Source organism: Neolamprologus multifasciatus, chromosome 11, assembly GCF_963576455.1.
Source record: "Neolamprologus multifasciatus chromosome 11, fNeoMul1.2, whole genome shotgun sequence".
Taxonomy (NCBI): Eukaryota; Metazoa; Chordata; class Actinopteri; order Cichliformes; family Cichlidae; genus Neolamprologus; species Neolamprologus multifasciatus.
The window spans coordinates 21,563,951-21,586,401 of record NC_140449.1 but is presented as its reverse complement, the minus strand read 5'-3'; the positions used below and the strand labels follow the sequence as shown (position 1 = coordinate 21,586,401).

At 43.0% G+C, this 22,451-nt stretch overlaps 1 protein-coding gene across 2 annotated transcripts; it reads left to right on the top strand.

Annotated features, from left to right (window-relative positions):
* The first annotated feature begins 101 nt into the window (after positions 1–101).
* Positions 102–22,199, top strand: lmtk3 (lemur tyrosine kinase 3). Of its 2 annotated transcripts, none has more exons than XM_085176594.1 (16): positions 102–1,239; positions 3,475–3,608; positions 4,011–4,158; positions 5,518–5,591; positions 5,765–5,883; positions 7,420–7,507; positions 8,322–8,470; positions 8,558–8,642; positions 8,731–8,852; positions 9,797–9,946; positions 10,038–16,248; positions 16,339–16,502; positions 16,786–16,919; positions 17,330–17,664; positions 17,743–17,827; positions 20,776–22,199. In XM_085176594.1, the coding sequence occupies exons 1-16, from the start codon at positions 1,149–1,151 to the stop codon at positions 20,901–20,903; spliced, it is 8,217 nt and encodes a 2,738-aa protein (XP_085032720.1). In that variant the 5' UTR covers positions 102–1,148; the 3' UTR covers positions 20,904–22,199. The 2 variants fall into 2 exon arrangements, with proteins under 2 accessions (XP_085032720.1, XP_085032719.1); XM_085176593.1 differs by having other exon boundaries at positions 3,475–3,623.
* The last annotated feature ends 252 nt before the right edge of the window (positions 22,200–22,451 follow it).

Genomic DNA, 22,451 nt, shown 5'->3' with positions numbered 1-22,451 from the left:
CTCTACTCGTCTTTGAAGCGAACTGACCGTTTCTTTATTTTGTGTATGTGTTTAATGTATATCATGCATCACTCACAGAAAAAGAAAAAGCACAGGTAGAAATGTTGAAATTAATGACGACTGCTTCAGTTTCGGGGTCATGCCGCTGTGCTGACTCACATTCACAGTTTACAGGATGCTCGAATAGAGCAGAGCCATCGCTAACGTTCATAGTAACACTCGTGCTTTTCCTAATAGGAGAACACGGCTGTGAAAAAATGACCTTTTGTGTGTGTGACGGTGACCAGAACAAAGGATTTGAGATTTTACAGGCATATGCTGTGGAAATGTACCCACCCTGCAATACAAAACTACTTTTATAGGTGATATAACTAGTTTGTGGTGGCATATGTGCTGGCTCTTTTTGCTAAGTTTATTAGACCTAGATTGGCTGTAATAACCTCTAAAAGGTGAATTTATGGCTTTGTTTCTGAGGTTATTTTATAGGATGCCAGAGCACAAATCACATCACACCCAAAGGTCATGATATGAATCCTTAAGTGATATTATGTGGATTTTAAAAATCCAATCCGAGATCGATATAAGCCGCCTCGTTTGCTCCCCTGTGGGCGCATTATCACGGGTGTGTTTTGATACTATGAGGCTGTGGTGAATGATCAAGCCGGACCATGACAATGCGCGCCGTGCGAGGCTGACGTAGGCTGGCGGAGGAGAAAAACACAGACACCCTCCAACACCGTGAGATGGTGGGAGGAGGAGGAGGTAGAGGGGTATGAAATATATAAATATAACGTCACAAATAGAGGATGGTTGTTTTCAGCGGTGCTTGTGACCGAGGCAGAGCAAAAATGGATGCGCAGCGAGAGGCGGCCTGAGGATGCACAATAGAGCATCTCACACACCGTGTTTAATTGCGGATTAGAGCGGAGGGGAAGAGGAGGGGGAGGGGGAGAGCACAACAAGGAAGGCAAGGAGACGCTCTTTATTATTAGGAGAAAAGCGGAGAGGAGGAGGGGGAGACGGAGACAGCGTGAGCCCGGAGACGGCACAGACCGTGGCGGGGGGACGGGAGAGAGGAGGACACCGACGCTGACAGTCGGCAGCGGCGCTCGGATGCTGTTGTTGTTGTTGCTGCGGACGCGGCGACGATGCGGCCACACTGCTGGGTGATGGTAGCGTTGGCGGGGATCATGTCGTACTTCAGCCCGGAGAGAGCCCTCGGAGCACCGCAGAGGGAAGGTGAGCGGAGTCGGAGAAGGAGGAGGTTTGAAAAGCTGTCAGGGATGCTGGAGAAAGGAGAAGAGGATTTTGGGGGGTGGGGGGTGGTGGTATAGTCATTTATGAAAAGGCCTCTGCACACTGAGGTGAATATTGCATTATCAGCCAGTTAGGCTGAGACATAATGCGAATTATTAGTGCTGGCTGACCTAATCACAACAGGAGCGAGGCCGACTGGGTGATGGGTTGGGTACCGTATTTGCATGCAATGATGAAAATATTTCGGGCCTCACATCGATGCCTTTTTAAAAACAACATGTACTGTATGCACAGCAGGGCTAAAATCGTCGGTCAGTGCTGGATATTTAGTCTAAAAATAGCCTCCACTTGGCTCTTGAGACTATTTAGCCCAGTAACCACTGCTGGCATCTTTACTTTTTGCCGTAAATTTGAATATGCCTTGTTCCCTGAGAGCTGGCAGACTGTTGTGTTTGTGTAATGTGTGCAGTCATTGTATTGTGGTGTATTGTTTTGATAGAAGCTGTTGGCACAGAGGCTGGTGGAAAAGGCCCTGTGCTGGGTTCCTATTTATATGCAGTGTCTGTCTGGACATCTGTCTAGGGAAAGATGAAAGAATAGCACTGCTCAGGAATTGTGCATCAGGATTTGTGCCACTACTTGTGCTGCTGGTGCATGTTTTTAGGGGGGGGCGAGAGGGCCATTCAGACTTTACAATGCTCCACTGCTCTGCAGATGTGATTTGAGGTTTATATGACCAATAATTAGCTATCTTTCCCTTTTCTTGGATTATCAGTTTGGTGCAATCCAGAGTGACAGTTTTCTTTTATTAGCCACAGATTGGGCCACAGCAGCTTTCACTTCAGTACAGAGCTGGTTTTATATGCTGAGCACATCTTCACTTACCTTTTCTCTGGCTGCTTCTGCACTATGTTGCAACTTTATGTTGAGCACAAAAAATAAAATAAAAGTTGATAAAAGTCTACATTAGGTGCTGTGTAGAAGTCACAGAAACAAAATATTATTTCATTTCCTAGATTTAAAAAAAATGTTTTAGTTTTTTTGTCAAGTGTTGATCCTGTTCTTACAATTTTTATCAAGCTGTTCAATTATTAAATGTACTTTAACATTTATGCATGCAGTGTTTACAATATCATGACCATGTTGAGGAATGTACTTTGGGATTTTTATGAGGGACACAGACAATCACACTGTGATATCTTCAGACTGCACATATTAAAAAAACAGCAATTTATCTGCCAGTTATAGTTACAGTATCAAGGTTTATATGTGCCTCCTTTCCCCTATTATATTTTGTATTATATCTCTTAATTTTTTCTTATGATCATAGTTATTTGACCTTGTATATCTGCTTTTGACTGCCTTATTTACACAGAAAAGATGTAATTTAATTATTAATGGTTACATTTCATGTACAGTTTAAGTGTGAGTTTGGCACCTCGTGACTGTTTCAAGGTGTCATTGTTCCTCTTTTTTGGTCATCTGTCAATGGTAATAAAATGTTTTGGCTGCAGAAGTGAAATGAAACCTATAAACAATACCTGAAGGGTATTTAACCACGCTGCCCTGCCCCTTTTCTTTTCTACAGATGGTTCACTTCCCACACTCGACTACATTGAGGTACAAAAATCAAATGTCCCGACCCCTCCCTCTCTCACCTGAGTAGTAAACCTTCCTGATTTGAGTAATTCTTCTCCAATTTCTGATCCCTTCCCGAGTTAGCGCTCCTTTTTTTTACCTAAATGACAACTCCAGCCACCCACCTCCCCTGCTTCTTAACTGTGTTTCCTGAGTGGAATGCCATTTCTGATATTTCCCCCCTTCCCCCCGAGCTTTTCTCCTTACTGGAATGGTATACTCTCCCAAACTTTAATTCCAGTCTCTATTTTCTTTTTACTGACTCAGACAATGTGTTCTTTAATCTTCAACTTAGTTTGTTTTCCTGCTTATTTCTCCCCAACTCCCTGATGCAAACCGTCCATTGGGGTTCTCCACTGTGTCTCAGGCCTGCTTCTAAGAAAACGCTCCAATGGTTTTTCTGCTAAACACAACACCTATGTAACAAGATTTCACACCTTTCTGCTTCAGTGAAGTCTCTCCTCTTTTTTTTTTCACTGACTCAGACCTAGCATTGCTCCCCTTGTAGACGCACAAATCCCCTGAATTTCTACATTAAACCTGTCCTCCGTTGTATTTTTCTTCCTGTCGTCCTCTCAGTTTCTCAGTCCAGGGCTGCATCCCTCTCTCCTCCACCCTACGTCGTCATCCTCATCTCTTGCTCGGGGCTTGTCTCTTTTGTTCTGCTGCTCCTCACCTGCCTGTGCTGTAAGAGAGGAGGAGTGGGGTTCAATGTAAGTCTTCAACATGTAAGAGATCTATTCACCTCTCTCTGCTTTCTTTTGCTTCTTTTGTTTGTTTTTTAATGCTTTTTGTGCACGTCTGCATGCTTTTATATGTGTCTGACTTGGTAAACTGCACAAGTATTTGTTTTGGAAGTGTGAACAGTTAGTAACTCCAACTTAATGAAGCAGAAGGGGTCAATAATCATCTCTCGGTCTAATTTTGACTTGGTGTTTTTGTTCAGCTGGCAGACAGAGTACCATTTGTTCAGAATGAATGATTTTTCATTGTCTGTCCTTGGTGGTTACTGCTAAACTCAGCTTTATTATTAAGTGGAATAATACATTTTATTTTATATTCATAGCTATTACAGCTTAGTAATTTTCTTTTATGTGCTGCTGTGGTTCAACCAGGAGTTCGATAACGCAGATGGGGAGGAGTGCTCTGGAGGCTCCAGTCCCATCCAGGAGGACAGCCTGTCGTCATGTCCCTCCCTCCCTGAGGTCTACACCTTGCCAGTCAGAGACCGCCCCAGCTGCCCCTCCCTGCAGGATGGAGCAGGTAAAAACCTAAAGTGCTTCTCACTTTGCTCAAACTCTTATTGAGCTTCCTACCTCTCAAAATAAAGATGAACTCCTGCACTAAACTCCCTCAGGATCTGTTGCCTGAATCACTGATGCGGATCCACTAAAGGTCTCAAACTGAGTGCACAACCAGAAGGATTGGACTCCCTACTGAACCTCAGTGAAGTGGAAACTATGATTTGTGACAATTTTGCATCAGGGCTGTAATCAGGACACAGGCAGGGATGTGTGGAGTTGATGTATTTGGTTCAGTTCAGTTTTATTTATATAGCACTGCAATATAACCTGCAAACGCATTCAAACTATACAGTAAAGTGTCATGAGTTTTGCTATTTAGTGGTCTCACTGACCGTTCACAGCACTTTACACTGCAGGCCACACTTATAGTGCACACAGTTCTATTCTATGCACATAAGAGCTTTATCTACCTTACACTCACACCTTTGGACTTGAAAAATCATCAATTAACCTAACTGTAGACTGTGGAAGGATGCCAGAGTAGCTGGAGAAAACCCTCGCAGGCACAGGGAGACCATGCAAACTCAACATTATAATGAGAGACTCTGACTTCCTTTGAGCAAGCTTTCTTGAGTTGTATGTTTGAACTCTGATGGTACAGATTCTGATGATGAAAGTTTTCAAAAAGTAGAGAAATGTTTCTCTCTGCTTAATTCAGGTTAAAAAGCTGAATGTATGAGCATGAACAATAATCAAGTTTATTGTGGAAACATTTAACTCTCTCTGCACGATGGCATGAGCTGATGATTGTTTTCATTATTGATTAAGTTTCTATAAAATCACAAGAAAAAAAGGAACAAAAATCTGTTAAAGTTTCTTAAGGTGATGTCGTGAAATTTGTGATTTTGCTTTATCAACACTCCAAAACATGAAATTATTCATTTTGCTGTAAAATGAGAAGGAACAAATCCTTACATTTGAGAAGCTGGAATGAGAGAAGTTTTGACCTGGAATAACAGCTTAAGCAGTCAACTGATTATCAAAGTGGCGGAAGATTATGTTCACTGATCATCGCAGTTCAGATTGCACATGCACAGCAGGAAAACACAACATGGAAAACCAGGGAAAAATACAGCGAGAGTAGATTTCTCAATGAGTTAAAATTTTGTCCATGACTCTGAATTTTCCAGCTAGATACATTTTTATATGATTTCGTATATGTTTAAAACATGGTTGGGGTGGATATGTCATATTTATGTGTTGCTACAGGGCAGAATCTGAGTCTTTTTGTTCTGTTAATAAATTGTACAGCTGAAAGAACATCAACTGCTGACGTCTGTGTGACCCTAATCTTTTTTTATTTCTGTTTTTTTTGTAGATCCCAAATCTCAGTGCTTCAAAAGGCACGCTTTAAACTATCTCCAGGAGATAGGAAATGGCTGGTTTGGAAAGGTAAGGAAATCTGAAATATAACCATCCCAAATCATTGATTGTCTTTAATACAGCATCGCTTGCTTTAATTCTGTCTAACAAACAGATTACAGATGCTAACTCAAAGTAGTTCTTTTAGTACCCATCTCTTCCTGTGGGAACTTTCCATGTTATTGTCCATCAATCTCTTCTAGGTGATTCTGGCTGAAGTGCTGTGTGACTGCAGCTCCTCGCAGGCTGTGGTTAAGGAGCTGCGTGTCAGTGCCAGCCCTCTGGAGCAGAGGAAGTTCTTGGCTGAGTCTGAGCCATACAGGTGGGAGAAACAGCTTAAATTTTGGTAGCCATATTGCAGCCTTAGAGTGAGATTCTGTAAAATTTGCATAACAGTAACCACTGGAGCCACAAGAGGCAGGTATGGAGAAATAATAAATGTAGGATATCGAATCAGGTGTGACTCTCTTATACTTGCCAGGACTGCACAGACTCCTGTGAAAACCTAAGTGTAACACTACTGTTTCCATTCGACTTAAGAAGCAGCCAGGTACTGCTTGACTAACTGATCATCAGCAAGTGTGAGGAACTGTATAAAATCAAAGGTTTTGGTGGTTTGCTGGTTTAGAGCATTGTGTTAACGCAATGCTACATTCTGAAAGGTCTGACCTTGGTTAGACCTTGGTCTGACAAGGTTACATCTCAGTCTCTATAGGCCTCAGTTAGCATTTTCATGACAGTTGAAGTTAAAGGTCATGCCAGTACAATTACAAAAAGGCTTAAAAACTATGGCTTGTTTGGAAGGATTGCCAGAAGAAAGCATCTTCTCTCTTAAAAGTTGCAAATTGCATCTGAAAAACCACAAGATCTCTGGAAAGATGTCCTTTGGGTAGTCAAGACCAAAGTAAAGATGCTTGGAATAATGTACAGTGCCACATTTCATATCAGCACAAACACTTCATACCAACTGTCAAACACGGTGGTGGATTGGTGATAATTTGGGCACCTTGCACACACTGAGTCAACTATGAACTCTGTATACTAAAGCACTGTAGAGTCAAATGTGAGGCCATCTGTCAGCTAAAGCTTGGCCCAAATTGTGCATTGATGCCAAGCACAGGAGCAAATCTGAGAAAGAAAAGAGTCAGTGTTGCAATCAAAGTCAAATCTGAAATGCAACTCAGTGAGCTGAAGCAGTGTTGCAAAGAAGCGTGGCTCATAATTCCTCAACAACAATGTGAGAGATGGATAAAGTCATACAGAAAGTTAAACTGCTCCTAAAGGTGGTTCTACAGCCTGCTGAATCATGTGGTGTGTTTAGGTGAAAGTCATGTCTTTTGTTACGTGACTTTATGTTCGGTTTCAGTGTGTTTGTGCAGTTTTGTGATATTTTGGCTTGAATGATTGAGGATTCATTGGTTTGTATGTGAGTGTCTGGTTCTGTGGATCGGTTTGTGCTGTGATTGGTGTGTTACTACTAAGTTTTTAAGGGTGCACTTACAGCTATAGCATACATACTCAGATTCACTAAGGCTTGTCTGCTAGCTCTGCATGGTTTGCATTTGTGATGTGAATCATTTATAATTCATGTGATGAAAAGAACAAAAGATTTATTTTACTAATAGAACTATTTGTATAATTAATGTGAAGATTTTTAGTCACTTAAAGAAATGTAAGTAGATAATGGTGACAGCCCTGATTAGCCTGTGTGGTCTGAGATGGAACTGAATTCCAGTGTTCAGGATCATCTAGCTAAGGTTTGCTCACTTTAAGTCTCACTGTTAAGCATTTAAACGCAGCGTATAAACATTTATCTATCTTCTGTCTGTTCCTGTGTCCCTCTTATGTTTCCATCCAGGAGCCTTAAACATCCCAACATCCTTCAGTGTTTGGGGCAGTGCAGTGAGAGCATCCCCTTCCTCCTGGTTATGGAGTTCTGTCAGCTGGTAAGTAACTGAACATAAAAGGAGGCGGATGAACTAATAATAGGAATCACACAAATGAGAGGTGCATATTTTTAGTTTAGTATAGCGTGCAATGTTTTTGTTGTGCTATGCTTGGGTTTTTTTAGATAATTTGTGCACAAATTGGTTATGGTATATCGGTGATGTCAGTGAGAAACACATGAGAAATCACAGTCGAGCAGCATCTTTACATCTTATTTTAATTTCATATAATTTGAGGCAAAATTGTTTTTTACAGTTATCGATGCTCCGCTGTCACTAAAATCTGTTTTGCTTCGATACAATCAATTTGTTTTCCTTGTCTCGGGCGGTTTAATCACCAGCTGATTAAGAAAACCACATGAGCGGACTTCCAGGCCAAACAAAGATACAAGCAGATCAATTACAGCAACACAGTGAGAGGAGCCAAACAGCACTGGAGTCCTCACTGACTGCAGTTACCCTCTTTGATAAAGTCTCCTATTGTCCTTTCCTTGCAGATATTTTTCATCCCTTTATGTTGTCCTCATTTTATTTCCTTGCTGTTCCAGGAGCACAAATGACTAACACAAAGGCTGCCAGCTCATTACTAATTCCCCTGCTGCTTTTGAGGCGCTGTGATGTAAAATGCCTAAAAAAAAAGGGGGGGGGGGGGGGGGGGTATTTGCTGCAGAAGTAAAATATATCTTCTTTGCCTATATGATGGTCCTGCAGGCTTTATCTCTGTTTCAGGAGAAGGACGAACACTCTGTATGCACTTCACTCAGCCATAATTTTCGATCCACTGTTTATATTTTTGTTGTGATATACAACGTAGGGTGACTTGAAGCGGTATCTGCGAGCCCAGCGTAAGTCAGATGGGATGACTCCAGACCTGCTGACCCGGGACCTCTTAACCCTTCAGAGAATGGCTTTTGAGATCACCTCGGGTCTGCTCCATCTTCACGAAAACAACTACATCCACAGGTCAGTTGTCGCTTTCACTTCCACTGTTGCCACGCCTCCAAACGTGAGGATCTCTACTGAGGGTAGCTGCTTGTTTTCTCCCTGCAGTGATCTGGCTTTAAGAAACTGCCTTCTGACCTCAGACCTCACTGTCAGGATAGGGGACTATGGCCTCTCACATAACCATTATAAGGTTAGGATTTTTTTTTTCCTCTGAAAAATGAAATCCAAAGTCAATTCAGTCAAATCCATAATAATTTCCGTGGCGTGTCTTTATGAAGGAGGACTATTACCTAACTCCAGACAAACTATGGATCCCTCTGCGCTGGATTGCTCCTGAGCTGCTTGAGGAGTACAGAGGATCTCTCATTGTTACGGACCAAACCAAGACCAGCAATGTGTGGTATGTTTTAAAGCTGCTCTGTGTTAACACCGCTGGGAACAGATCTGAATTAACGAGTTAAGCCGATAAGGCTGGTGATAAAATATTGATGAAAACACAAAGGGTTTTTTTTTATCTGGGGTCCAATTTTAAGCTACTCTTAAATCTTTTCCTACCACCATTCATTCCTTTAATCAGCGTTGCTCAGGTTAAATCCCGACAGCACAGATTAAAAGCAACTTAAATGATGCTCTCTGGATGGACAACAAAGAAAATCTAATTTCTCCTAACAGCTGTGCAGAGATTAAATGAGGATTGAGTGCGTGGACAGTCGGCTATGTGAACATAATCTGAAATGCTCTTTCTACAGTCTCAGTTATATTACAATATGATACAAATGCAGCTTGTTGTGGATCCATAAAAGAAAATAGTTCCTACATAAAGTTGCTGTTTGTGTTATGATTTGTGGGAACACCAAACTAAAGAGCAGTTTGATCTCACATTTGCTGGAGTAGAGTCCAGCTCAGTTTGTCAGCAGTCTTAAAGCTGTAGCCAAGCCCGGTGATGCCAGAAGGAGTGCTGAAGAAATGAGAGTAAATCCTTTAAGCTCTAATATTACAACCTTCCCTTTCATGTGCTTTTTTTTAAATGAACCAACAAGAAAACAACCTCCTAACAAAACACATGAGTGGAGCAAAAATACCTAAGAGTATTTATTCTTCTTTATTCTTTCTGAAAAAACATAGTTTTCCTTAAAAAATGGAACAAAACAACTCGCATAACAGTTTTTATTCTCCTCGGTTAGAAAGTCAAAACTCTGTGGGTGTTGGAGTAAATGCTTTTACTCCAACACCCACAGCAATGGTGGTGTTGGAGTAAAAGTGTTATATAACAACAAACCTCAGAGATTTTTTTTTTTGAAGATTCACCTTCTTTCACTTCTTCAACTCATTTTTTCCTCTCAGGTCTTTGGGGGTGGTGATATGGGAGCTGTTTGAGTTTGGCTCTCAGCCCCACAGACACCTGAGCGATGAAGAGGTGCTGACCTTTGTCATTAGGGAGCGACAGATCACGCTTGCCCAGCCTAGATTGAAGCTCTCCCATGCAGACTACTGGTCAGTACTTATCCACTAATTAGACTGCATTGATCCAAGCACAAACTGTGTCTCTCCAAACTTTCCTCTTGTTTTTCTCCCTTGTCTGCAGGTATGAGATCATGCAGTCCTGCTGGCTACCTCCGTCGCAGCGCCCTTCAGTGGCTGAGATATTCCTCCTTCTCTCCTCCCTCTTGGCTGCTGAGCGAGGAATAGCGAGGGGGAGTGTTGGGGAAGAGGATGAAGAGGACGAGGAGTATGAGGAGGGAAGAGGAAGGAGAGGGGAGAGTGAGGAGTCATTTGAAAGACGCTGGGACTTACTCCGTCCACCTGCCTTTCAGACTGCAGCAAACGAGCGCCAAAGGGAGAGGGATTACGCCAGGGAAGACAGAGACAACTCCTACCCGCTACTGGACCCTGTGGGGAACTGTATTACCCCATCCACCTCTGAACTGGATGACATCCTGACAGTCACCGAAACTAGCAAAGGCTTGAACTTTGAGTATTTCTGGGAGAAGGCTCATGCCAGACGAGGCTACAAACCTCTTCCTCCTCCTCAGCCAATCCCTACTGTGAACAATAACCATAGACAGTCTTTAGACACTCCTACTGTCGTCCCAGTGATAAGCGCCCGCAGCCCATCCCTCGCCAGCGAGTACTATATCAGACTAGAGGAGCACACTCCCCAAGACAAGTCGCCGTCTCTCAAAGGGAAGGTACATTCCTCTTTCCGCTCAGATTGCCCTGGAGACATGGAGCTCATGGAGATCCGCAGCGGGATGCTGGGCAAAGAGCGAGTCCCTTATTGTTCATCTGACAAGTGCGGAAAGGGCCTCCAGACCGTCCGATCGAGCGAGGTTCAAGTCCAGTTGCCCAACACAGGCGTGGCTGAATTCAGAGACACTTCGAGCAGAGTGACTGACTTTTCCATAGTTGATTTAGGCGATGATGATGAAGTGGAGAAGAAAAAGAGCAGTAAGGCGGATAAAAAATCCACAAGCTCTCAAGCTCCCATCCTCCCTCCCAAGCCTCGTTCTATGTCCATGTCATCAGTCAATCCTCTTCACTCGCGCCCTCTTCCCGCCCCTCCACTCAGATATAGAGGACTGCCCCACTACACTATCAGCGGAAAAATTGAGACAGACCCCCATCACATAAGCACCTGCCCACCATCTACCTTTGATCACCTCGGGCTTCACCGAGCCCGACAGACTCTTCCCCCCTCCCCGTCCCTATCGCCCTCGCTTCCCCCATCGAGCCATCCAATTTACCCTCAACCTCCTCAAATGTGTCCTCCTCCTCTTCCTCCCCACTCCAAACCACAAAGGAATTGCCCCATCTACAACACAGGGGACATTCACTTGAGATATAATAAGCCCCAGATGCAGAGATCCAACAGAGACCCGCTAACCTGTGATTTGTCCGATAGAGAGAGCATGCTGCACACTTATAAGGAGACTTCTCACTCGCGTGCAAAAGACTTTGACTCTCCCGTACGTCGAGAAAACCCTTTGCGCCCTATTTATCGAAATTTACCCCGCCCTGAGCTCACAAAACCCCAAATTGAAAGACAGTCTTCATCGAGTCCAACTTACTCAGATGAGGATGACTCTCCTTTCATGTCCCCCGAGAGACCTGGCTGTGGGACGACTGTCACTCATTCCAGTCTATCTGAAGATGCAGACCCCGCCACTACAGAGCTCTTCTCCAGGGGAATGAAGAGGACTCAGTCACGCCTTGACACCATCCTGCCTGCAATTTGGAAGGAAGATGCTGAGCAACAGGCAGAACGTGTCGCTGCAGCCAAGAAATCCCCCATGCATCTGTTTCTGACGGAGATATCTAGTGTGACAGAGTTGAGTGAGTCCAGGTCGGAGGGCTCATACGCAGCGGAGAAGGAGGAGAAAAGAGAAGGAGAGAGATGGGGGAACTTTCTGGTGCCCAACAGAGGCATGCGCCGCTCCCAGTCGCTGATCACAGAGCTGGGATCAGCAGGACAGTCATGGGGACCAGAGAACCATGTCAGCAGGTCAGAAGCTGAGGAGGAGGATGCTGTCACTAAAGAGTCATTCCAGAGGGATCTTTTTCTCACAGAGATTGACACAGGAAATATGGAGGCGGACATAGAAGGCCTACCAGAAATCGATCCAGTAAAATACCTCTATCCTGCAGGATCCAGACTGAGGCCCTATGTCTGCGCCCCAGGCCTCCCCTCATACACTGAGGCAGAGGAAGCCTACTCCAAAGGCATACGGAGATCCCGCTCTCTCCTGTCTGAGATCACAACGGAAAAGCACGATTCTGAAATACATTTTACCGAGAAGGAGCCGCGGAGAACTGAAATCACCAGAGAGGAGTTCCTGAAAGAGATCCAATCAGCAGAAACCTTTCTCACCGAAATCATATCGAGACAAAATGCAGCCGCACATAGGAAGGAAGCAGATTCATCTTACTCCCCTACTCCAGTGTCCCCTGAATATGAGTCCATCTGCATTGACCCAAACTCAGCTCAGACCATCAGATTCCAGTCAGAAAGCTCCATACGAGCAGCCAACAAGGGCAAAGATGATACACAGACTGAAGCCATCTATGCCCAAGTGACCAAGCGTGCTAAGAAGAGTGAGATCAAAGTTTCCTTGAAACCTGACATCCCTATTCTTCACATTGGTTCAAACAAACCGGACAGCCAAGTAAATAATGCTGACCACTGCCAATCCGGTGAGTTTGTGTTTTCTGAAATCATGCCTAAAAATGGTTTACTACATAACCAAACACCCGTGTCTCAGAGAGAAGAGGAGGAGTGTTTGGACGGCCCTGCCTTACCTGCCAGAGGAGAGCAAACAGATCTGCCAGAGCACTTTCCCCCTGAATCCAGAGAGAACGTTCAGGAAGTCAACACTGTGAACCTGCGTGAGAGCCAATCACTCACTACAAATGAAGCTGTTATAAGCAATGGCGAGATAACAGAAGATGACCTACAGACGCACAGTCCTTTGAGGGGGGATCAAACAGACGTGTTTTCTCATGATCCTGAGAAAACAGCTGATTTGGAGAACTCTAAAAACGTTAATGAAAGTTTTGCAGAAGCGGAAACGGAAAATTCACTTCAGCACAAAGACGAGCGTCACACTGCCCAGAAGGTACCCACTCCCGCAGCCACTCCTACCACGCCAGACTGGGACCCTTCCTCCAATTTTTCACTCGTCACCCCCACCGATTCAGTGCTATCACCTTTGACTTCCAGCTCGGCCGACTGCCTCACGCCTAGTGACTCATGGACGGGAGGTGGCGGAGGAGGAGTGGGAAGCGGCGGATGGCGGGCTCTGGGAAATGAAACACCACATCGAGACTCTGCATATTTCTCAGACAGCGACTGGGAGGGTGACGGGATGAACAGGAGGAGCAGCAGCGATGGACTTGTTGCCTCCAGGCCTGGCAGCGGGAGAGGAGGTGATCGAGGAATACTGACAGGGATAGAGGAGAAAACCGAAGAGGAGGGTGAGACTGGAGAAAAGAGTCCATTAAGAAATAGTACCCACATGTCAGATAGGACAACGGAAACTGGAGAAGGGAGGACTATTGAGAGTTGTGAAGAGAAGGGTGTACTGTATCCTGAAAATTACCCGATCCCTAATTTAGGAAATGACAAAGATATTCTAAACAAAGCGCTGGGATCTGCTCAGAGAGACGATTCTGGCATTTTCCATAACGAGAGCAAAAAGTCAGCCCTGCTGTGCGATGATCCACAGAACAAGGACTGTGTGGACTTAATTGATAAGTTGTTTTCAAAATTAGATGATGAGCCACTTAAAGGGCTTTCACACAGCAGTGGGTACATGATAGACAGCCATTACACAGATGGCATAATTTCTCAGATAGCAGACTGCAAATACCAGGACTTTGAAGAGAGTGACTTAAATCTATATTCCAAGAGTCCCACTGAGACAAATAGCTTGATCGAGTATAAATCTGGCAGCAACTCAAAGAGTTGCATGTTTGGACCAAACAACAAAGATTATAAAAATGTTACAGAGACAGATAACGATCTCAGTCAGCTCAGTTCTCCCACGTCTGGGAATGAAGCTGTGGACTCTGCAGCACCATCCCAAGTTGACAGCACCATCGAGTCCAGATTACCTCAACTTGGTGATATTCAAACAAACAGCGTTATACTTGGAGATGAAAACCTGCCAAATGACGATGGGAAGGCTGCTGATGTAAAAGCGAGCGGTCCGACGTGTCTTTGGGCTGAAGAGCCTGAGAAATGTGGAGAGAGGCCCTGTGTGGACCACAATGAGCTGGGCTTGAGAAACCTTCGCTACTCAGATGGCGAGGAGGAGAGCGAGGTCACAGCAGAGACAGAGGAACAGAAGGTTGCTGCAGAGCTGAGTATTGCTGTGAAGGAGAAGCCACCCCTCAGGGGAGCAGCAAGTGGCATGAACTCTGTTAACGATGTGGATAACAACTCCTGCGAGGGTCTAAATGCGACAGCTAAAGAGTTATGGAGTGCTCTGGAGGAGGATGAAGAGAGACCAGGATCTGGGGCACTTAGGGACGAGTTTGACTGCTACCGCTTTTCACAACTAAGGGACTTGCGCTTGTGGCCAGATGAGAATGACCAGTGGGCCTCCCCGGAGAAGAGGTGTCAGGGAGTCGACTTGAGATCTGAATTTTTCTCCGGGTTTGGTAATAAGGCGTGGGAGGTGGGTGAGAGGCTTGTTGTAGGTCAGGAATATTGGGAGACTGAAGAAAATGATGAACTGGCAGGAAGTGAACCTCACCCTGCTGTCTTGGAGGGCTGTGAGGAAACCTGGAACAATGAAACCCAAGGGCTAAGCGGCAATCTTTGCATTAAGGAAATGTGGGACACAAAAGACAGAGAAAGCCAACAGACGATAGCAGACATACAGCAAGAGGAAAACATTGAGAACCTGGGGGAAATTGACAGCATTAAGAAAGACATAAAAAGTGACATTTTGCATGTGGAAGTAGAGAATATAGAAATACCAGAGGAAGAGACCTTGGAGGAAGGACAGAGGCAGAATGCATCATACACAGAGGCAGCCAGGGACAGGGAGGGTCGGTTAGACTCCACAGAGACGGCACAAAATCAAGATTTTAACACATGGCCCCAGAATCAACTCTGTAGCAGAGTGGAGGTAGCGATGTCGGCTGTGCACGCTGACAGAGAGGCAGGCTCCAATTTAGAAAACTGTTTCAGCCACACTTTGGAAACCAAAAGCTCAGATATAACCATCTGCATCGCCGAGGCTCCTCATGTGACGTTTTCAGAACTGGAAAATTTTAAATCGGGCTTCAATTCGGAAGCAGAAACGAGACCGTGTTTTGCCAGGCAATACATAGAAGAAGGAATAAACACTATAAAAGTGGAAGAGGATTACAGAGATGTGCCCCTGCCAGCTAATACCAGTGATCTTGATGCAAAGGAGGAGATAGAGCAGTCATATCCACAAGAGATCGACAATTTCAGCTCAGTAGATTTTCCGAGTCCTCCACCGAGCATAGACCTTGATATGCAAGATGATAAACTGGAGAGTTTAGACGACTCTTTTCCTAGTCCACCACCATCCGTCATAGAGGGAGAGGACTTTATTAGTCACATTAATCTAGAAGACTTTATTACCAGTACTGCGACAGAGCAGCTTATTTCCCCAGCACACAACACAGATGTTTCAGAGACACCTCTGCAAGAATCGCCACCTGCTACAACTCAAAGTAAAGGGATCTCTGTCAATCTCAGCCTCCCCTCTATACATATAACACTGAGCGATGAGAGCAACCTGACGTCCAGCATAGAAAGCAAGGATGGTCATAATAACCTGCCCCAGAAATCATCCCCTATAATGCCTTCTGCACCTCATGGTCCCCTGAACAACCTCCCACAGCTGTTGATTTCTGAGTGGAAGGACTTGGATGAGGAGCCTCTGGAGGACTTTGAAAAACTGGAACAACTGTGCTACATATCTGGCGATGAAGAGGAAACTCTGGGGGACCTTTTCTTGGGCAACCTGGAGCTTCTGGAGTCTTTAAAGAAAGCACCTGATCACAAAGTTAGCAGTGGTGACGGGCATACAGTCAGCGAGACATGCGACTCCTCTATACCCGAGGGTAGCAGGGTGGACGAGATGTCTGATGACTCTGACAAATTGGAATCTGTACAACCGATGATCCTGGATTCCCAGAACAGTCTGCCGCCTCAGGATGAGAGGAGCGACGGACAGAGATCACCGGGTCAAATTTCTGATGTCAAGGACCAGCGGCCTCTGAACAAGATGACAACCAAGAACGGCCTCATGATGCAGGTCAGCATGATCTCTTGTGGTTTGCTGTGCGTGTGAGCAGTGCTCCTTGAGTTTGCTCGTGCTCTTTACTGCTTTGCTTTGTTGCTCCAGGTGTGCGAGGAGAGGCTGCAGTTCTCACTCAGTGAAAATGTGAAGACAAATGTGCTTTGGGGGACGACTGTTAAAGACACCGCCATGCTCCGGACATGGGGGGAGGAAGTCACAGGGAGCAGCGGTGATCTGGTCACTGTGAAAGAACAAAGAGAGGATGAGAGGTATGGATGCTGCAGAATTAAAACACTGGCTTCAGATTATTCTTTTTGATGCATCCTGTATTTCTGGAGGAAATAGATCCAATAAAATATATTCACACAGAGTTCAAATTATTTGTTTTGTATTTTTACTGTTTTCAGTTCAAGTAAACTCAAAGGCAAGATTTGATTCAACTAGATGGACGTGACAAGATGACCTGTTGTTTTATTATTAATATTCTGGTGAAATATTCTTCTTTCTTTCTTTCTTTCCTTCCTTCTTTCCTTCCTTCCTTCCTTCCTTCAGTCAAGAGGAGCAGGAAGCTGTCCCTGCCATTGAGCCCCCCATCGAGTCTGATGAACCTAAAGCTGAGCCGCTCACTGTGATCGAACAACCTGAGGTCCCATTACCTCAGCTTACTGCAAACCAAGCGATGAAAGGTATCAGCGTCTTCCACGTTTTACAAGTACTTATCAATTATCCCTGATTATACTGGGATATCGCTGATAAGCATTTAGCATACAAGTAATTTTTGACTGTCTTAGCTAAGTACATCTCTCTAAGCCTTTTTATTTGTTTTCTTCTCCTTTGATTTGGGCTTCCACTTCTTTTAACCTCACAGATCCAAACCTTCTCCCAGATAAAAATTGTGGGCATTTTCTGACTAATAGGTTAACAGATTAAATAAAATTAGATGTGATATGTTAGTCTTATTTTACAGAATTTAATTTTCTCTACTTCAAATAGAATATTTGTGCTAACTTTGGCAGGTATTTACTTCATTGCTTTTGTAATCAAATTTGTGAGTAGGTTTGCTTCTAACATTTCTTTTCTGCTCTCGCTTTCATAGCAAAGCTAGCTCGCCTCTCGCTCACCCTCCCACCTCTCGCTCTGAGTCTTCCCCTCACCACTACTGGAAAAGGAGGATTTGGAGACGGGGCCATCGGAAACCGGATTGGAAGACGAAGAGGTCTTTCGTCTGGGAGCGACCCCGATGAGGAGGAGGAGGACGAGCAGGAGGACGAAAGCTCCCGGAGGGTGATTGTAGTCACAGAAACGGACGTGGACAAACGTGTTGGGCTCCGCAGTCTGCTGAAATCACCCAAGGAGCCAATGGACAGAGAGAAGGACAGAGGACGAAATGTGTCCTTTTTTGATGATGTCACAATCTATCTTTTTGATCAGGTACGTCTCCTTTATTCGTTCACTTTTTTATGACGGGTTCTTTTGCAATAAACCTGACTATTTCTTTCATCCCAACAGGAAACTCCAACTAATGAGTTGAGCAATTCAACTCCCACAACTCCAACTGCGGTGTCCATCAAAAGCACCAAGCTGGACTTGCATGGTAAGTTAATCATTTTCTTTCAGTCATGACGAGATGCAGAATAAAGAAGGTCAATTTTAAGTTGTGTCAGTAGCAGTGTTGTCCTGTAGGTCAACATGTCTCAGGTCTAATTGTGAGAAGACGATTACAGCAGAGGAGCAACACTTGAAGCCTAATCGGAACTCATGGTACTTAAATAAATCTGACGTTTATTGGGGATTTACATGACAGTAAAAGGGGTTATAGGACATTCATGGCTAAAAGATGATCCTAGTATTAAAATTAAGAAAAAAAATTTTTTTTTTATGCTATAGCTTGTTTTGACCAGCCACTGATCCCAAATGCTAAAATGACAAAGTTTTCCTTACATTAAGTTTTCCCACATAATTTACCAAAACGTGTATGCTATTGTTGCTCAAAGATATAAAAGCAGATTTTGAATGGACAGCACATACTGACGATAATTTTGGTTGCACTGCAGTTTGCAACTGCTGTTATCCTTAGTGTCATCAGCACTAAGCAGTGCTTTCTGATCTGGCTGGCTGGCAGCCTCTAGCCAATCAGTAAAAAACATAAAATATGTTCAACACAGAGCCAACTTATAATATGAGCTTGTCAGTTTCTTCAGAGGTGAATCAATCACCTCCCAAACACACCCAGGTCTATTATGACCACGTATCCTAGGAAAGTGTACTGAAACACTGGAAGAAGTAATAGTTTTTTGAATGTTAGTTTAAATGTGAGCCTCTGTTCATGCTGACATTTGTGTTCCCAGAAAATGTTTATTTCTTTTATTTAATTAATGAATTAATTAATTGATGACTGAATAATTATAAAAAGCCTCAGCTGTTCTGTAGGGTGTTTGTTGCTTATGCTGGTCAAGTTTATTATAGCTAACTAAACCTAAAGATAAAAACTGGAACTAGATATGAAAAAACCCAATTAACTCAAACAATTTTGTGAACTTGGAAAACTAACTAAATTTAAAAAAATTATAGAGGAAATAGTCTTAATTTTGCCATTTGGCAATTTGGCAAAGTTTGTTATTACACACTGCCTGGTGAGGCTTTTTTGGACGTGTTTATTAAGATTTTGGATGCTTACAAGACTGTTGGTAAGCTGCTTTCAAAAAATATTTATATTGTATTATCTGTACTGACTTTCCTAAATCTTGCCTCTGTAATTTGGTATAAATACAATAATAATAATAATAAGAAGAAGAAAGACTAAAGCTAATGCTGGAACTAATAAAAACTAAACATAAACAAGCAAACTCACTCTGGCAAATAAAAACAAAAACTCTAAATGACATAAAATGAAAGCTAAAGAGAAAAGAGAAAATACAAAACTAATAATTACTGATGCTGATGTTAGCTTTCAGTGCAGCACTGCACCACACAGCTGTTACCATCACTGCTGGCTTGTTGGACTCTACGTGCATCAATGTCTGCTGCTTCTTACACAGGGATTCAGTCTCCTCCTTGAGCTGCCTAATGATGTAACAAAATGTGACAGCCACTAGCACATTCCCAGCTAAAATGGAAAACCTCAGCTCAGCCCTCTCCTCTGCAAATATGGAGCCAGAGTTAATCTCCTATAATTATGTCCCAGGATGCTGTGACATGTTGAACTGAGCAGGGATGTTAATCCCGCGCTCAACAATGCAAGCCCGAGTCATGTTTCTCTGCACATTTTCAGCTGCTCTCGCTACTTTCCACTCTCCATCTCATGCACTCAACACCCTTTTTCACAGACTAATGAAAGTTGGGGCTCAGAATTTCCTTTCGAGCTGTGTCACATACAGAAAAGGCAAAATTAGATTCCTTAATGATCTTTCAAGCCTTTCAAGACTTCAAAGTTTTGAAAGAGGTCTGTGTTACTTTTGAGTTATTTTAAACTAAGAGTGTGTTGCCTCAGTGTGGTTGTTGACTGATAATCTATATCTATTAAGATATAGATTATCAGCTGATTTTCTCCCCTGTGCTTGGTACTGTTTTTTTCTTGTGCATCTTATAAGTGAGTAAACATGTGTCCCAGTCACAGATGGATCATCTTTCTTCTCCTCAAGGTCACACTGGTAATTTTACAGGTACTTTTTCTCAGCATAACCTTCAAGCAGGTAAAGCTCGCCCTGATGTACTGAATGATATTGATAATATCAGATTCTCAACGTTGGTGCACAAAACGACAAAGACAGAACTTGGTGGTAAATGGATTGGTACTTCAGGCACCTTCTACTCAAGTTTGAGCACTCAAAGCAAGTCTCATTCAAACAGCCTGTTTATACCTTATACATTCACACACTCACATCAGTGCACTGGGGGCAACTCAGGGTTCAGTGTCTTGTCCAAGGATGCTTTGACACATGGCACAAGAGGAGCCAGGGACTGATCCTTGATTGGTAGACGACCAGCACCACCTCTTGAGAATAAACGAAGTGGTAGCTTGAAACATCGCTTTGTCAAACATGCTTCATATCGCTTGTATCCTGTTAGATGATGATGATAATGATGATCTTATTAGTTGTGATGATGGAGGGAGTGGTCCTGTTGGAAGGGCCGGGCCTGCCTATTAACCATCATGCTGATATAACATGCTCAGTGCTATGACACACTGATCCTTTTATATATTTTCATTGCTTTTTATGGCAGAATTAGGTCGTTCTAGTCCTCCAAGTTTGACAGTTTGCAAACTTCTTTGACTTCTTAGTGGATTCTGATTTGTTGTGCAATGCAGCTAACAAACGATCAGAAAACGTAATTGTTTCAGTTGTGATTGTGAACCGGGTTAATGTTTTGGTTTAATTCCAATAAAAAGACTTTCCTTTAACTTTCCCTTACAGTCAAACACATGCTTATTGCCTGGGAACATCCTGTCCCTTTGGGCTTCCATACATATGCCTGGTGCACTTGTTCTGGTTTTAATACCAGCACAATCGTGATGCTGATGTTGTTTTTTGTCTCTTTTAGGGCCAAAAAGCAAAGAATCGAAAAGGAAAGAGGATTTATCAGTCAAACCAAGGTCGCCTGTCGGGGTAAATTCAGTGACTTCATCGCGCTTCACTGTCAGCCCGGCTGACGACCCACACCTGGTGTGATGTTGCACATCATCCTGGAAACACTTTAGAGCTCAACCCTCTCGGACTGGCCCGTGAATTAACCCAACAACCAGCCATTCGCCCAGAGGATATTTTTTTATTGAAGAGGCAACTGAAAGAAGAGACTTCGATTCTAAAAGCTGGAAACATTCCAGGTTTTACTAGTGACGTGATTTTGTACGACTGGGGGTTGCTGAGCTCCGGCCTGCCACTGTTTACAGAGATTATACATAGCCTTTGGCTGCAGAAATCTTTGTAAAAGGCAGCATATGCTAGACGAAGAGGAGCCGGGAGCTTTGTAAAATCTGAAACAGATTCGACAGCTATGCAGTGGGAGTCTTGCTGTGTACCAGCTTACCTTCTCTTTTTCTGCTTTGTTTTGTTTTGCCCTGGGAGTGCAGGGAATGCACTTTCTTTAGTCATTTGTCTGTCTATGTAAACGCTTGGATCCCGGTCCTCTCTTTATTAAGGACATTTTTCATTGCAGTCAGTCAGTTGTTCTTGTAGGCAGCAGTTTGAAACAGAAATTGCTTGACTCCTGTATTTGACAATACTCCTCAGCATTTGTACAAACATCATAATACAAGTGTATACAGTATCATTTTAGAGCTGTTTACTTTTAGATGTATTCTTAGACTGCACGAAAAATGAAACAAGCAGTTTATTTTTACTTTTATTTCTGAAAAGCTTTAATTTCTATATTTATTTCTATGTTATTTTACTTATTTATGTAAAGTCAGTTTCCATGCAATATCTTATTTATTTAACCTATTAAGTTATGTATTTATTTGCTTTGGTGCAATTGCATATATGAACTTAGCTATAATTTGTTTGGGACAGAAATGCATCTAGGTCTATAACTTCTCCAAGATCTTCATAACAAATAAATCAAAATATTTTCCCAAACGTCTTAATTGCTAAACAAAAAAAAGTATTTTGTATAATTTTACTTGTTAATATATGCCAATATGTATGGAACAACGTCCTGTAATGTTTCATTATTTTCCGATGTCTATGAATTTTTAGCTGTCTCGTCATTCTTTTATCTTAATTACTGACAGTTAATGTAGCTTAGCATGAAAAATTGAAGGCTTTCATTAGTAAATAACTCCCATTTGTTTGTGTATCTGTTAATTTATTCCATTTTCTACTAATAACAGTCCATCATGCAGTCGAGATCCAACTAGTCAATTTGTTTAGTCTGTTTAAATGTTGGTTTAAACTTGTATTGTTTAAAGAATGGTTTTCAGGGGGCAATGTATAAACAAGGGGGAAATAAAAACTATGAAATGTGAACCTCTTATTTGAACTGTGTCGTATAAATAAGCTCGATTGTTGCTTTTATTTCATTCATGACCAAGAAAAGTTGCATGCCTGTCAATGAGGGGTAAGTTACAAACTATTGAAATACTGGAAATTTTTCTCAGACACTTATGGGCCATAAGAGCAAGTTATATATTATAAATCAATTAACAATGCTTCAGAAGGCACTGACATCACAGATACAGTTAGTGAAAATTAGATGGATTGCTCCAGCTGTCTGTGCTG

What these genes read in the sequence shown, in the direction of transcription:
- lmtk3 (XM_085176593.1), top strand. Translation starts at nt 1,149, where the DNA reads ATGCGGCCACACTGCTGGGTGATGGTAGCGTTGGCGGGGATCATGTCG. An exon ending in CGGAGCACCGCAGAGGGAAG is followed by an intron (nt 1,240 to 3,474) that starts GTGAGCGGAGTC and finishes TCGTCCTCTCAG; the next exon opens with TTTCTCAGTCCAGGGCTGCA. An exon ending in CTCTCCCATGCAGACTACTG is followed by an intron (nt 9,947 to 10,037) that starts GTCAGTACTTAT and finishes CCTTGTCTGCAG; the next exon opens with GTATGAGATCATGCAGTCCT.